The sequence below is a fragment of the Cynara cardunculus genome, assembly GCF_001531365.2.
Source record: "Cynara cardunculus var. scolymus isolate 2C chromosome LG 5, CcrdV1, whole genome shotgun sequence".
NCBI lineage: Eukaryota > Viridiplantae > Streptophyta > Magnoliopsida > Asterales > Asteraceae > Cynara > Cynara cardunculus.
In genome coordinates, this window is record NC_037532.1 from 3,041,175 (window position 1) to 3,055,089 (window position 13,915).

Sequence of the window (13,915 nt, forward strand, 5' to 3'; positions counted from 1 at the left end):
TAACCCATATGTTATTTTGCTCCAAAATAAATAAGATTCTGAATTATGAAAATTTTCACTTATTTCAAAGGCATATATATATATATATATATATATATATATATATATATATATTGATTAATACTATGTATGATTTATCTGTTATAAAGTTGAAACCTGCGATCTTAATATTTCTTGAAATGAGATTTGTTTTAACGACGAATGTTTTCGACATTTTTATGCAACCAATTAACCAGATGAGGATGTGATTAAAGATGGTAAAGTTAATTACGTAGCTGTAAGAAGCAYAAGTAAAAGAAACGAATGATTACAATGCAAGTTTTGGATGAAACTAAAACACTTAACAATGATTTTAAGGATACGCTATTGTTTAATTTTCGACATTTTAGTTTATTTCCAAGTCTTTTCAAATTTTCTAAATCGGTTTTTCCAACTTAAACTTAATTCCAAAGGCATATATATATATATATATATATATATATATATATATAGTTCTTGATCTAAATTATGTATCAACTTATCAGTATCGTGTTCTCTGACACCTCAAAGATTTTTTAGTCGTGGAGTTAAAACCTACGATCTTAATTTTCTCAATTGAAACCAAACCCTAGATTTACCGTAACGACTCATGTTCTTATCGTCCTGTTGCAATCAATAAACGAGGTGATCACGGTTCAATTAAAGATGGTAAAAAGTTAAATAGCCGAAAAGTGTAAGTAAAAGAAATCAATGATTACAATGCGAGATTTTGATGAAACTAAAACGTATAATCAAATCTTAATGATAAGTTAAAGTCTACGGTCTTATTTCTCTTGAAACCAAAACCCTAGATTTACCCTAATGACCCGAGAAGTATAATTAGAAGAAAATAATGAATACAAACCCTAAGATTTTATAAAACCATAACACTTATATAACACGATGAATTTAAGGATAGATCATTGTTTCTCTTTCAACATTTTAGTTTTTTTCTAAGCCTTTTTCAGGCTATATATCATAGAATTTAAAGAAACTGATTTCTAATTATAACGTATTTTTTCATATTTTAAAATTCAATATTATCAAAAAATTAATTCTTTGAAACTTAATAACCGATTATTACGCAGAGTTATGAGCAAAAAGTCAATTATTTAAACTTACACTACAACAAAATCGGGTTTATAAGATGTTCTCAATTTCTAAGCGTCTTATATAAACCTTTATAAAACTTAGTTTATAGAACCAAAAAATGTGATGTTTATTTGTTATTTTTACTGGTCGGAAATAGATAAAAGTTAATATTTCATCAAGATCGAAACCTTATTGTTCTTTCAATCTTCATAATTCAAGATTTCATCAATAGTTCTGCGGTTACTATACATGTACACTTTGCTTTAATAAACCCTAGCCACCCCGAGCTTGTTTTGTGTGTATGATATTGTCAATCGTGTTCATGGTTAAGCGTCTTTTTTAAACTCGAACTGCATTTCAATAATTTACGTGTAAATGACAATCCCATTAATAATGTACTGACTTTTCTATGTTTATGCATCTGTATTTGGAAAATTAGGGTTTTTATTCTAATTCCGGAAGTATTTGATGCCTATTTGCATTGAAATCTGATCTACAATGTGATCTTGTGAGTACAAACCCTCAATATTCGTACCAACGCAATCTAAACTCGACCAAATATGAGAGAGAGAGAGAGAGAATGTGTGTATGAACATTTCATTACTTATTGGATGTCATACATGAGCACGACAAGTCTTAGGGGCCGTTTACCAAACGTTTATCCGGGTAAGTGCTTACCAAGTAACATTACCTCACTGCATAAATATGGTAATTAAAGACCAAGAATCTTACCCGGAAAGAGCAAGACAAGGACCAAGAGTCTTACCTGGTAAGTGTGGGCGACGACTCTTACCACGGTAAGCGCTTACCGAGTAAATTGTTGCATACGATGTCGTTTTGGTAAACTAAAATCTTACCCGGTAAGTAAACAATAGTGTTAGATTTTACCGGTAAGCACTTATATATCGGGTAAGTGTTTGGTAAACGCCCCCTTAATTAATTTTTTTGTGCCTAGATGATAATTTTAACAAATGCCTTAATTAAAAAAACAAACTAGGCATCGTCATGAAGTTCATGTTGATTTTAAATAAAATGATACAATCTGAGGACATAAACGAGAACTTCAATAACAAAACATGAACGTAGGATAAAAAGATATTCAGTAACAACGTTAGCTAATTCTTCATCGTTTTTTCAACAATGTCATTAGATCATGACACACGTCTCTCGAGCTATTTGATACTTCCAAATAAATGATCCATTAGTGCTCCTAAAATTTGTACTTGTTTAAGGGGTCGTTTACCAAACACTTATCCGGTAAGTGTTTAACGGTAAACTTAACACTATCATTTACTTACCGAATAAAATTTTAGTCCACCAAAACGGTATCTTATATATGCAACAATTTACCCGGTAAGCGTTGAACATGGTAAGAGTCGTCGCCCTCACTTATCGGGTAAGACTCTTGATCATTGTCTCGTTTTTACCGGGTAAGATTTTTAATCCTTATCATATTCATCTAGTAAGGTAAAATGACTTGGTATTCACTTACCCAAATAAGCGTTTGGTAAAAAAAAAACTTATTTTTATCATTACTTAATATGGAAAATTATATTACTCAATTAATTAATAGATTTTATTGAATATAGTTTTAATTAATAAGTTTTAAAAACACAAGGTTAAATATTCTTCAATAATTTAATCATGTGACGATCGGGGGTTTATCGATTATAAAGTTTGAGATTGCTTTTGAATATTATGTTTAAAATATTCTACCACTCTTTTAAAAAGAATTATATGTGGGGTTTGTGAGATATTTTGGTTATCTGATTTTAGAAAGAAAAAGAAGTCGTCTTTTATGAGTGTGTTTTGAGTTCAAACAAACAGAACCGAAGGGAAGAAAGAAGTTGAATTTTGTGATTCTCGACTGAATAATTTGCAATTGTTTATCTTCTTTGCTTTGTGAACTTAAGTGAGGTTTATCTTAAAAGCTTTCATTTGGTAGTGTTAAAATAGAACTGTATGGTTCTATATGTGGGGTGTTTTGAAACTGTTATTATATTATTTTTAGCATATATTTTGTACTATGGTATGTTAATATCAAATGGTTGGATTAAATGTGACATAATCAGGGGATGTGTATTTTGGGATAAGGGTGGCATAATCACAAAAGGTGTATTTTGGGATAAGGATGTTATAATCAGTAAATGTGTATTTTTGGATAGGGTGAAATAATCAAAAAAGGTGTATTATGAGATAAGGGTGGCATAATCAAATGTATGTTAAAACTAGATTTTTGATCATGAAACTGTTTATCGCATACTTTGAATGCGGTGAGTTTAGTTTGTCGCATCTTTATGATGTGAGAACGGTGTTTGTCGCATCTTTGTGATGCGAAAAGGGTGTTTGTCGCATCCTTGGGATGCGACAAGTTAAGTTATCACATCCTATTAATGCAACAGGAGGTATTTATCGCATGTGTTGGATGCGATGAGATGGGTTATCATATCTGTGTGATGCAAGGAAATAGAGTTGTCTCATCCTTGTGATGCGAGAAAATTGTGGTTTTATCAATATGATGCGACAAGTTTATGTGTAATGCGATAAATGGGTTACTTTATTGTTTGATGTAATAAGTGGGTGTTGTCTCATCATCTTGATGCAACAAAAAGAGGTTTGTTCGATAAAACATTGTTTATTTGTTATTAATACAAACATGGGTTTTATAAAAGTGTTTTGGTGATTTTCACCCTGTAATAGCAATCAAAAATGGATTTCTTACTAGACCTTAAGGTCTAAATCTCATTTTGGTGTTTTAAAATGTACATTACAGGTCGGGTACAATCGGAAGATAAAGGAAAGGAAAATTATGAAGAAAAGTTATGATTGTTTGCATGTGGATCTTCGGGATGATGTCATGTTATCTCTACTTGAGAACTTGTTATGTTTACAACTCTTGTACTAAGATTATATGAAAACCAATAAAACCATAGGGACCAGAAATGTAATTTACTTTTTTCGTTTTTATAACAGATTTGGTTTCTCCCTCAATTTTCATTTTTACAATTTGGTCCCGCTTTTAATCAATAAAATTTGATGGCACAAACATATATCTTCTAAATATAATGAACAAAGAATTAAATAAATTTGAAGGTTATATTTTACTAGAAGAGTACTCGTGCAATGCAGCGAGACAAATCTCGATTTTAATGTTCTATTTTATTATTTGTCTTTGTCGATGTTATAATATGATTTTATGTGTTTTTAATAAAGCAATAATGATTTTATTTTTGAATAAAATATAAATTTGAAGATATCATAAAAATTTGAAAAATAATATATCAATGTTAATATCAAATAAACTATTTAAAAGTTCTATTTTTTATGTAATTTCTTTAATTTATTTTTTTAATTTAAGTTTAATAACGAAATAATTAATTTTTGGTTTAATAATATAACATTTTATAAAGATAATAATTAAGTATTCTGTTAGAACTCAATAGTTATCCTAATTATATTTTAGATTTTATATATTTAAAATGAAATGTTTATCATGTATTTGATTATATTTATCTGCAGTTAGTTACACGAATTCAGATATGGAGTTTTAATAAGTTGTACTTACGCACAATCTACTTGTAATCTTGAGTTTTAAGTAATATGCATTAATAAACAGTATTTTACGCATAAAAAGTGGTTTTTAAAAGTTTTTGTCAAATGCTTCATAATGTAGTATAGATAATATTATATACGGCAAACAAAACAAATAAACTTATATACGCCAAATAAAACAAATTATGCCATAATTAAAAAAATTATGATTAGTTAAAATGAAGTTTTCACGGTTTGTACTAATGGTTTGGTTTGCATTTTATACCTCCCCTATACTTACATACATACATACATATATATATATATATATGTGTGTGTGTGTGTGTGTTTATGCCACCAAATTTTCCTGATTAAAGAAATGACCAAATCCTAAACTTGAAAGTTGAGAGACGGATCAAATCTGTTATAAAAATGAAAAGTAGTACAAGGGAGTAAATCTATTATAAACTGAAAAATAGTTTGAGGAACCAAATACAGTATTGAAAATGAAAGTTGAAAGAGAGAAAAGGTGAATAGACAAAAATGTCCCTCAATAACAAAAAACTTAACTAAAGGAGTTAGTAGGAGGGACCATATTCGTTATGAAAATGAAACTATATGAATTTCATAAAAAATATTAATAATATTAAATTTAATTAAAATAATAAGAAGTAATAAAAACAAAAATAAAAAATAGACAAACAAATGTGCTATTAATAGAAGATTTATGAAGATTTTTTGTTGTTAAAAAGACTAAAAACAACAAAGTTAGCTATTTTTTGGTTTTTAATATAAGATATTTGAAAGATAATGACAAATACGTTAGAAATTAAGTATTTTTTTTATCTATACTATATTATAAAATATTTGATAAAAACTCTTGAAAACCATTTTTTATGCATGAAGTAATGCATATTACTTAAAATTTAAGATTACAAGTAAATTGTGTGTAAGTACAACTTATTAAAGCTTCATTTTTGAATTCGTATAACCAACTACAGTTAAGCATAATCGAATACAAAATAAACATCTCATTTTAATTAATATAAAAAATCTAAAATATAATTAGGATAATCATTAAGTTTAAACAGAATCATTATTTTTATAAAAAATTATTTGTCAAGCCAAAAATAAATTATTTCACTATTTGACTTGAATTAAATTAAAGAAAATTGTACAAAAAAACAAGAATTTTTAAATAGTCAATTTGATATTAATATCGATATATTTTTTAAAATTTTTATGATGTCTTCAAATTTATTTTTATTCATAAATAAAAACATTATCTTTGTCAAAACCACATGACAAAAAATAAAACGAAACATTAAAATGAAGATGCATCTCGCTGTATTGTGCGAGTACCCTTCTATTATTAACAAAACGTCTTCGATAAATTATGTAAAGTTTAATTAAAATAAAAAATCGAAATTAAAAAAATATAAAAACAATTACATTAAAGTATAACGGTTTCTTCATTTTGAAAATTACTACATTGATTACATTATTAAAATATTTCATACATTTAATATAATATTATTTCTCTTTCCTAAAATTTAATAAAATATTATTTCTTTATTAAACATTTAATTTTCAGAATATCTTTTTAATAGAATTATAATAATAAAAAAACTATTTCTCTAATTCTCTTTAATGATAATATTTTTGGGAAGTTCTTTAAATTTGAAGAATTTCACTCTATCTACTACTTTTTCTATTCTAAAAAGATAGTTTAAAAAATCTGTTCAAACAAAACAAAAAATTCAAAGTATTTACTTTATAGAATATGTTAGAGATAATAACAGTAACAGTAAAGGTTGAAATTGAAAAAGAAAAGACCACACATGTTTTTTGCATCTCATTTTTTTATTAACAAAATGGTAATATTGTTTTTAATAATAAAGAAATAAATATGTTTTATATGATAAAAAAATATGCACATACTTTAAAGATAAATACTTATTTTGTAAAAAATTAAATATAAATAAATACAACAAAAGGTTGGCATCCAAATAGCAAGAAAGATCGCTTTAAACATCACATGTTTTAGGAGTGGTTGGGATTGCTTATTTTATGTATTTTTTGATTTATTTCAGTCTGGTATCGGTGATAAACTAAATGCTAGTATTTGAATGAGAAAAAATAAAACTGCTTATACTTGTACCATACCGGTAATAAGCAGTTTTTGATAAGTTAATCATTCCTGACTTATGAAAAACTGTTTATTACTTGTTTATCATTTTAACCCTATTTTATTAATGTTTGTTAATTATTAATCTTATTGATATAAATTTTTGTCAATAATATGGAAGACTGTTTTTTTGATCATTTTACATATATAAGCAAAATTTGTCAAACACTAAAAAACAACTTATCAGTTTATTGTTTTTTGGTACCGTTATAAGCTAATCCAAACACTTTTTACAAAAATCCGTTTTGATACCACATAAGTTAAAAAGCACTTTTACAAAAAAAAACATAAATTGTTTTAAATAAACAATCCCAAACACCCCCTTAACATGATACATAATTTTTTTTGTAATATCAACCAAATATAATTGGTAATATTTTTCGATTATTATTATTATTATATATATATATATATATGTATGTATATATATATATATATATATATATATATATNATATGTATGTATATATATATATATATATATATATATATATATATGTATGTATGAAGTTAGACAACACATGCAATGTTTAAACAAGGATTAAAACTTGGAAAGGAGATGTATTTGTCTCCAAATGCCTAAGAAGCAAAAAGGGCATAATCATAATTTCCTCATAACGAACGCAACAATACCCAGTTGTTACAACCAATGCCAACTCTACTCTAACCAAAATCCACTTAAGAACAAAATACAAATCAACAAACTATACTACACAACACAAATTACCAAAAATACCCCCCTACTTAGACAAAAATTTCCCCAACTAAACCAATCAATAGTCTTTTAATCCCTCATCCTCCAGCTCCTCTGCCTTCTTCAAGCAGTAGCAGGAACTCTTGGTGCCATATTCTTGGCTGTTCCATTCACACCCATTCCCCGGTTCATACGCTCCCTCTGATATCCATCACCACCGCCACCGCCACGGTTTGCTGGTGCTCCTCCACGCCCCCCACCTCTGTTGCCGCCATAATCATTCCTTCCACCACCAAAATCACCGCCTCGGTTGTACCCTCTACCACCACCGTAGTTTCCACGACCACCCCTCATTCCCTCGTTCCTGAATCCAGACCCCCTTCCAATCGGAAATCTTCCCCGCGTTCCTCCTATACAGTAAACACAACATAAATCAACACTATTAACCAGTTTTACTGTTTAACATGCTTTTAGTTTCTCAACGACTACGTAATCGCATCATGTGATTCGCTCAATATCATTGAACTTAGAACACTTGTATTTAGGAAATCTTGCCTTTAGAGTTTGTAGACCGCTTCTCCTCAACAACAGCACTACGTCCACCGACTAAAACTGGCGAAGCCTAATAAATCATAACATACATATCAATAACCCATGACAAAAACCAGCAAATAATAGCAACTTCACAGATTTAAAAAAGATTAAAAATCAAGCATACTCCACATACATACCTCATCAATGGTGACCCGAAGCTCGATCAGGCTAAACTTTAGGGCCAGGCACAGCCCAAAAAAGCCTGGTCGAGCCCTTTTCAACCCCAAAGCCGGGACCATTTCTGCTCACTGAAAACCAGTTTGAAAGACCCAAGCCCAGGCCCAAAAAAGACTGGGCCTTGTGCATCTTAGGGCCCATTTGTTAGCAGCTTAATGGGACTCCGCTTATTTGGTCAGCTATACATGACTGTTTAGTAGTGGTTTAATGATATAGAAAATGACTTATTCAATAAGATTCTAGGGGGAAGCTTTATGCAGAAAGTCAAGTTTTTTTCCAAACCTGTTCATCCCAATAAAAAAACACACTCCTTCGATCTATGAAGAAAACCCTCCCAACAAAAACATTAACAATCTATACAGACAGCGGCTTTATTCATACAGGACTTGATGGAAAACCAACCAAACAGCCTCTAAGTGTCTATTTCCAATTCTACCCTTAATTAATTCATTAGTCCCTCTAATCTTAAGGGTAAGATTTTCACTTGGTAAAAGGTGCAACGGTTGCACATTTCTGAAACTATGTGCTTTATTCATTAAAGCATGCAATTATCAATCAAAAAATCCTACCAGAAACATCAAGGAGACCATTGTATCAAAAGAGAAGCATTTCGTTGCAATTGAACAAGTAGGCAATAGCAACAATACATGTACACTTTTTAATTAAGGAAAGCATCCAATAGATAAATCATCTTTTAACATTCTCTCTACTAAAAATTATGAACAGGAACACATGTATACAACTGATACATACCTCAATCGCCTTTTGAACTGCATCAGGCACCTCAAATTCAACAAAGCCAAAACAAAATCCCTGTTGCTGCCATATGAGTTTCGTGAAAGTTAAAACTTAAACAACAAAAGCGTAAGTAAGGTGCCTTAGTACAAGTGGCTACGTACCCTGTTGCTTCGAACTTGAATGCCATTAGGCTTAATAGGTCCAAACTTCTTGAACTCATCCTCCAACAATGCAGGTGTAGCAGTCATAGGAAGACCCTTGATGTAGATGGAATAGCCATCAGCTGTCCAACACAAGATAGACCACAAATATTATTTTTTTCAAAACATGCACAAAAAGAAAAACATAACCACATCACAGCCACCATTAAAAAAATTACCAGATATGCAGAAAAACTTCAAAAAAGGTGTTAGTATGCAAAAGCATAAATATGATTTCAATAAATGTAAGCATACCTTCTTCCTCGTTAATACCATTTTCGACAGCATCCACATTAGAAGCTACCACCTCAGTGGCTGAGGCAATTGGTTGGGCATTGTTTACCTGCTGCTCTTGGTTCCTTGGTTGAGGTTTCCTTGGGCCGGGGGCTGGAGACGAAAAAGGCACATCATTCTGCTTCAGGTCCATTACCTTCAACAACAATTAAAAATATCACAAATGACAGTATAGGAGAGCCATTACTCTTAACAATCTTGATCTCTTGGCAGCAAAGCATGAAGAATGCCATTCCATGTGAATGAGTTTGGTACACATGCAGGACGGGACGGGACAGAACAGGATGGGAGAGCGAGGTAGCCGGGTGAAAGAACTTTGGAAGGTTTTAGAGTTATAATTTGACATGGGAAGTTGTCTCCCTGATTTTTGTTGAACCTATTTTAATCTGATCCGGTCATGTCCCAGTCTAATGTCGCGCCAAGCATGGGACAACAAGTTTTTTGTATTGTTCTGTCCTGTCTAGTCCCGCATACCAGACACACGCCAAAGGATATAAGACCGCCAATAAACTTGACACACATGTACCATTAAAGGAAAATATACTCGGGTATACGATCATAATTTATCTGGATATAGTTTATATGCATCTTCTTGTCAAAAGTGAGGGTAGAATGTGTTTGTAGATCGACATTGCTACAAAAATCAAGTCAGATTCTAAATAACAAAGGACTTGCTCAATAGAAAGCACTCACAATAGAAGCATATGACTTTTTTGGCACTTCCTCAATTTTAGTGTTAGACTCAACAACAAGCTGTGATGCCTCCTGCACTTCATCAACAACTTCAGGCACTGGCTCTTCCTCCTCCACAACAGCCACTTCCACATCCTCCGGAGGATTGAACACTTCCTCTTGAGGTTCGTCTGCCGGTACAGGAGCTTGATCAGGAATATGATTCTCTTGCACAGAAGCACTTTTGGGGACTGCAGATAAGAAGGCTTCAGTAGGTATATCACAAACACTCAAATACACATCAGAAGAAATTTAAAAGATCAATATCAGCTATATATGAATGATTTTAGTAACCTTGCTCAGGAATGATGGGAGCCTCAACATCCTCAGCAGGAGCACTGTTTGCTTCATTATGATTAGCATTCTCCATGTAGCGGAACATATCATTCAACACGTAGAAGCCTTTGTCTTGTGGTGCAAGAAAGAATGATTGTGTAAAATTTCGGAGAACATTATCCTTTCCAGTCAAGTACCCAGTGACAAGAACATTGACTCCACCATTTAAAGACTCCTGTGCATCTACAGATTTAATCTCCGCTCTCAACTCGTCATAGTTAAGCGATAGTATTTTACTATTGATGGCCTGCACACCCAAGAAAACCAATATCAGAACCAGATCACAAGTTACGTACACCATAACACTGCTTAACTAATGTCTTTAGAGTTAAATCATATATTGTCGAGGGAAGGTGACTGAAAACAAAAACTAAACTCCCTGAATTTGACATGTTTATACTTCTTACTATGCATGAATGTACAAAGTTGAACCAAGATGTACAGTTACTTTTGAGAAAACCAACCAGGTACCCAACATACATCAAATATTTAAAAAGGGTTTGCTCCTACAGTTTATCAATTACTTCATGGAGCTTAAACCACAGCAATGTTTGAAAATCCCCGCTTGGTGATGGTTAAGCTGCTGTCTAGGTGTTGAGTTCCTAAGCACCACCCAACTACTTTGATTAGCTAGGGCCGCTTAATAAGCAGCCTAAGTGATGAGTTCCTAAGCACCACCCAGCTACTTTGATTAATCAAGGCCCCTTAATCAGCAGCCTCAGTGTTATGCATCCCCCACTACTTCAATCAGAAACCAATTGTTAAATTATGCAATTCAAATTAAAAGGCAGAGATTAATTGGTCTTCTAAAATTGAGTTCAGCTGTCTGCTTCTCCCAACTACGAGGTACTCTTTCCAATTGTTTGATTCAAATACATATTAATAACTATATTTTATATATTTAAGTGAACCACTTATACAGCGACTTAATCCCCACATAGACAACTATGTGTTAAAAGATCATGTTACCCCCTAGCTCCAGTTAACACTTTATAGAACAATGACACTTAAGTTTTTCTTTTCAAAATTCGGCATATCATCCTTTTTGGTCTCAAGTTCATCATTTCAATTTATTTTCCCTTTTTCAAATTCTTCAAACTTTGTGGGTAATCTTATTCTCACACTTTTCACAATCCAAGGGTCTTCACAGAAATAGACATTCTACCCCAAGGGTAAGAAGGTAGGCATGCATACATCCCCCTGGACCCATCTTCAAGTGGGATATATTGGTCTTGTTGGCTTGGTTTATACAAAATTAGTGGTAAGCTTTGAATCTTTATAACTCAATAAAAAAACAAAAAGAAAATATAAAACCTACCTTGCCACTAAAAACGATCAACCTAGAAAATCATACCAAGAAACAATACATGTCATATATGCAAATAAAAAAGAGGGATACAGGCCATACATCCATGGTAGTGGTTATGCTCATGGAACCATCCTCCTCAGGGCGTCCAAGTTTACTGATATCCTGGTAGAATCGATGAACTAAACCAGGAGACTGGTGTAGTATATGATAATATTGCTTAACAAAAGCATTGCCAACCTATTTATCATCAAGACATTCAAAGTAATCAATGATATTGCAAACATTACAACAATATGGATACAGGATAAGGTAGTTTTAGATCTCAAACTCATACAAAAAGTTAAAGAAATTTGAAAGTTTAAAAACAAAACTGCTGTGCGTTAACAAGCAGGGTGCACCAAAGACAAAGGTTAGCAACTAGGTGCAATGCAAGGTGTGCACCTCAATAAAATGAGGCAAGAGACACGTGGATTGCACAGAGGTTTCAAAACAGTTGCATATGTATGTAGTTAAAAAAGTATTATAAGATGGAAATAGGCATGCCTAGTTTAAAAAAAATATGAATTTATTTCCAGTTACATGAGTTAATGTCAAGAACAAGAACCTGTATATATATATATATAGCAATTCACTTAAAGATTCATCACTTAACAATGATATACCATCAATCAAACACCAAACATGGTTAACCATCCATGTTCCGTTAACATTGAAATTATCAGCATAAGCAGTTGACCCGTAAAGAAAAAATCAATAAGAGAATCATCAAATAACATTATTCATAATAGCACCGATATTCGATTAACCTTCAGCCCATAAACATGATCACCAAATAGAAGAGAGAAAACAAAGAAAGAGAGAAGTCTTAATGTGACTATTCAATGTTGACATTTAAACCAATAAGGTCTAATAGTAGTAAACATTTTTTGATTGATTAGACATGGGATGATATGAACTCTTCACATTGCTTCAATGAATCACTAGCCTCTTTTGGGCACACCAATTAAAAAAAGACGGTATGATGTATATTTAAAGACCAAACTCACGCGGGAATACAAAACCAAAAAGTTAGGCAAAAAGATCCACAGATTTCAGTTGTTTTCCCCGGAATACTAGTAGATTTGGCACACACATTCCAAACAAAAACAGAGTGATCAATACCATTTAAAGCTATAAATTATACGGCCGCCATAAACTAGTCGAAGCTTTTCAAATTTATTCACATACAACAAAATCACCAAAACATCATACGCAATCTGCAAAAGTTACGAAACCGAAACATACAACTTGAGCCGGGACAGGTTGCTGCGGTGCCGCTGCCGGAGCCGCCATTCTAGATAGTATCAAAACCCTAACAAAAGCACCACAAGCGACTAGTCATTACATATATAAAGAACAAAAGAACACTACACGGGAAGAGAAATCAAATCAAAAACAACAAATCTAATAAAGACTGCATATCCTACGAATATGTATGGATACATATATATATATATATGTATATATATATATATATATGAAGAGAAAGAGAGCGATCGATTGGAGCGAGTATAAGTGAAAGTGTACCTGGTTTTCGTTGGGAAACGATGCGAAATGAGGAAAACGATTGAGAACGAGAGAATCTCTGATCCCTTTCTTCGTTTCTGTGTGGGTGGGTTGTTAGGGTTTGCTGTATGTTGTTCACGGATCTTGGAGAGGCGAAGGCGAGAGCGAATACGTACAGGGGTAAAGGGGAAATATGCGAAAGGGTTTCCAGGTCCTTATATACTACGGAGGAGGGCCTCGTTTTTTTTTCCTTTTTCTTCCATGGATTTCGGTTAATTCGGATTCGGGTCAAGCTACATACTTCACCGGTACGATTAAAAGGTTAAATTAGACACGGTTTAAATTATTTTTTTATTATAATTTATATTATATTATAAAATATTTGCCAAAAACTCTTAAAAATTATTTTTTATACATAAAATATTGTTTATTAATGCTTATTACTTAAAACTCAAGATTACAAGTAGA

The 13,915-nt window shown here is 31.8% G+C and overlaps 1 protein-coding gene across 2 annotated transcripts; it reads right to left on the reverse strand.

Moving 5' to 3' along the window:
• Positions 1-7,413: 7,413 nt before the first annotated feature.
• Positions 7,414-13,624, reverse strand: LOC112512037 (ras GTPase-activating protein-binding protein 1-like). Of its 2 annotated transcripts, none has more exons than XM_025117826.1 (10): positions 13,469-13,624; positions 13,187-13,253; positions 12,002-12,139; positions 10,552-10,840; positions 10,219-10,448; positions 9,487-9,661; positions 9,193-9,314; positions 9,047-9,106; positions 8,078-8,144; positions 7,414-7,932 (listed from the first exon to the last, which is right to left on the reverse strand). In XM_025117826.1, the coding sequence occupies exons 2-10, from the start codon at positions 13,232-13,234 to the stop codon at positions 7,646-7,648; spliced, it is 1,416 nt and encodes a 471-aa protein (XP_024973594.1). In that variant the 5' UTR covers positions 13,235-13,253; positions 13,469-13,624; the 3' UTR covers positions 7,414-7,645. The 2 variants fall into 2 exon arrangements, with proteins under 2 accessions (XP_024973594.1, XP_024973593.1); XM_025117825.1 differs by having other exon boundaries at positions 9,047-9,112.
• Positions 13,625-13,915: the final 291 nt, after the last annotated feature.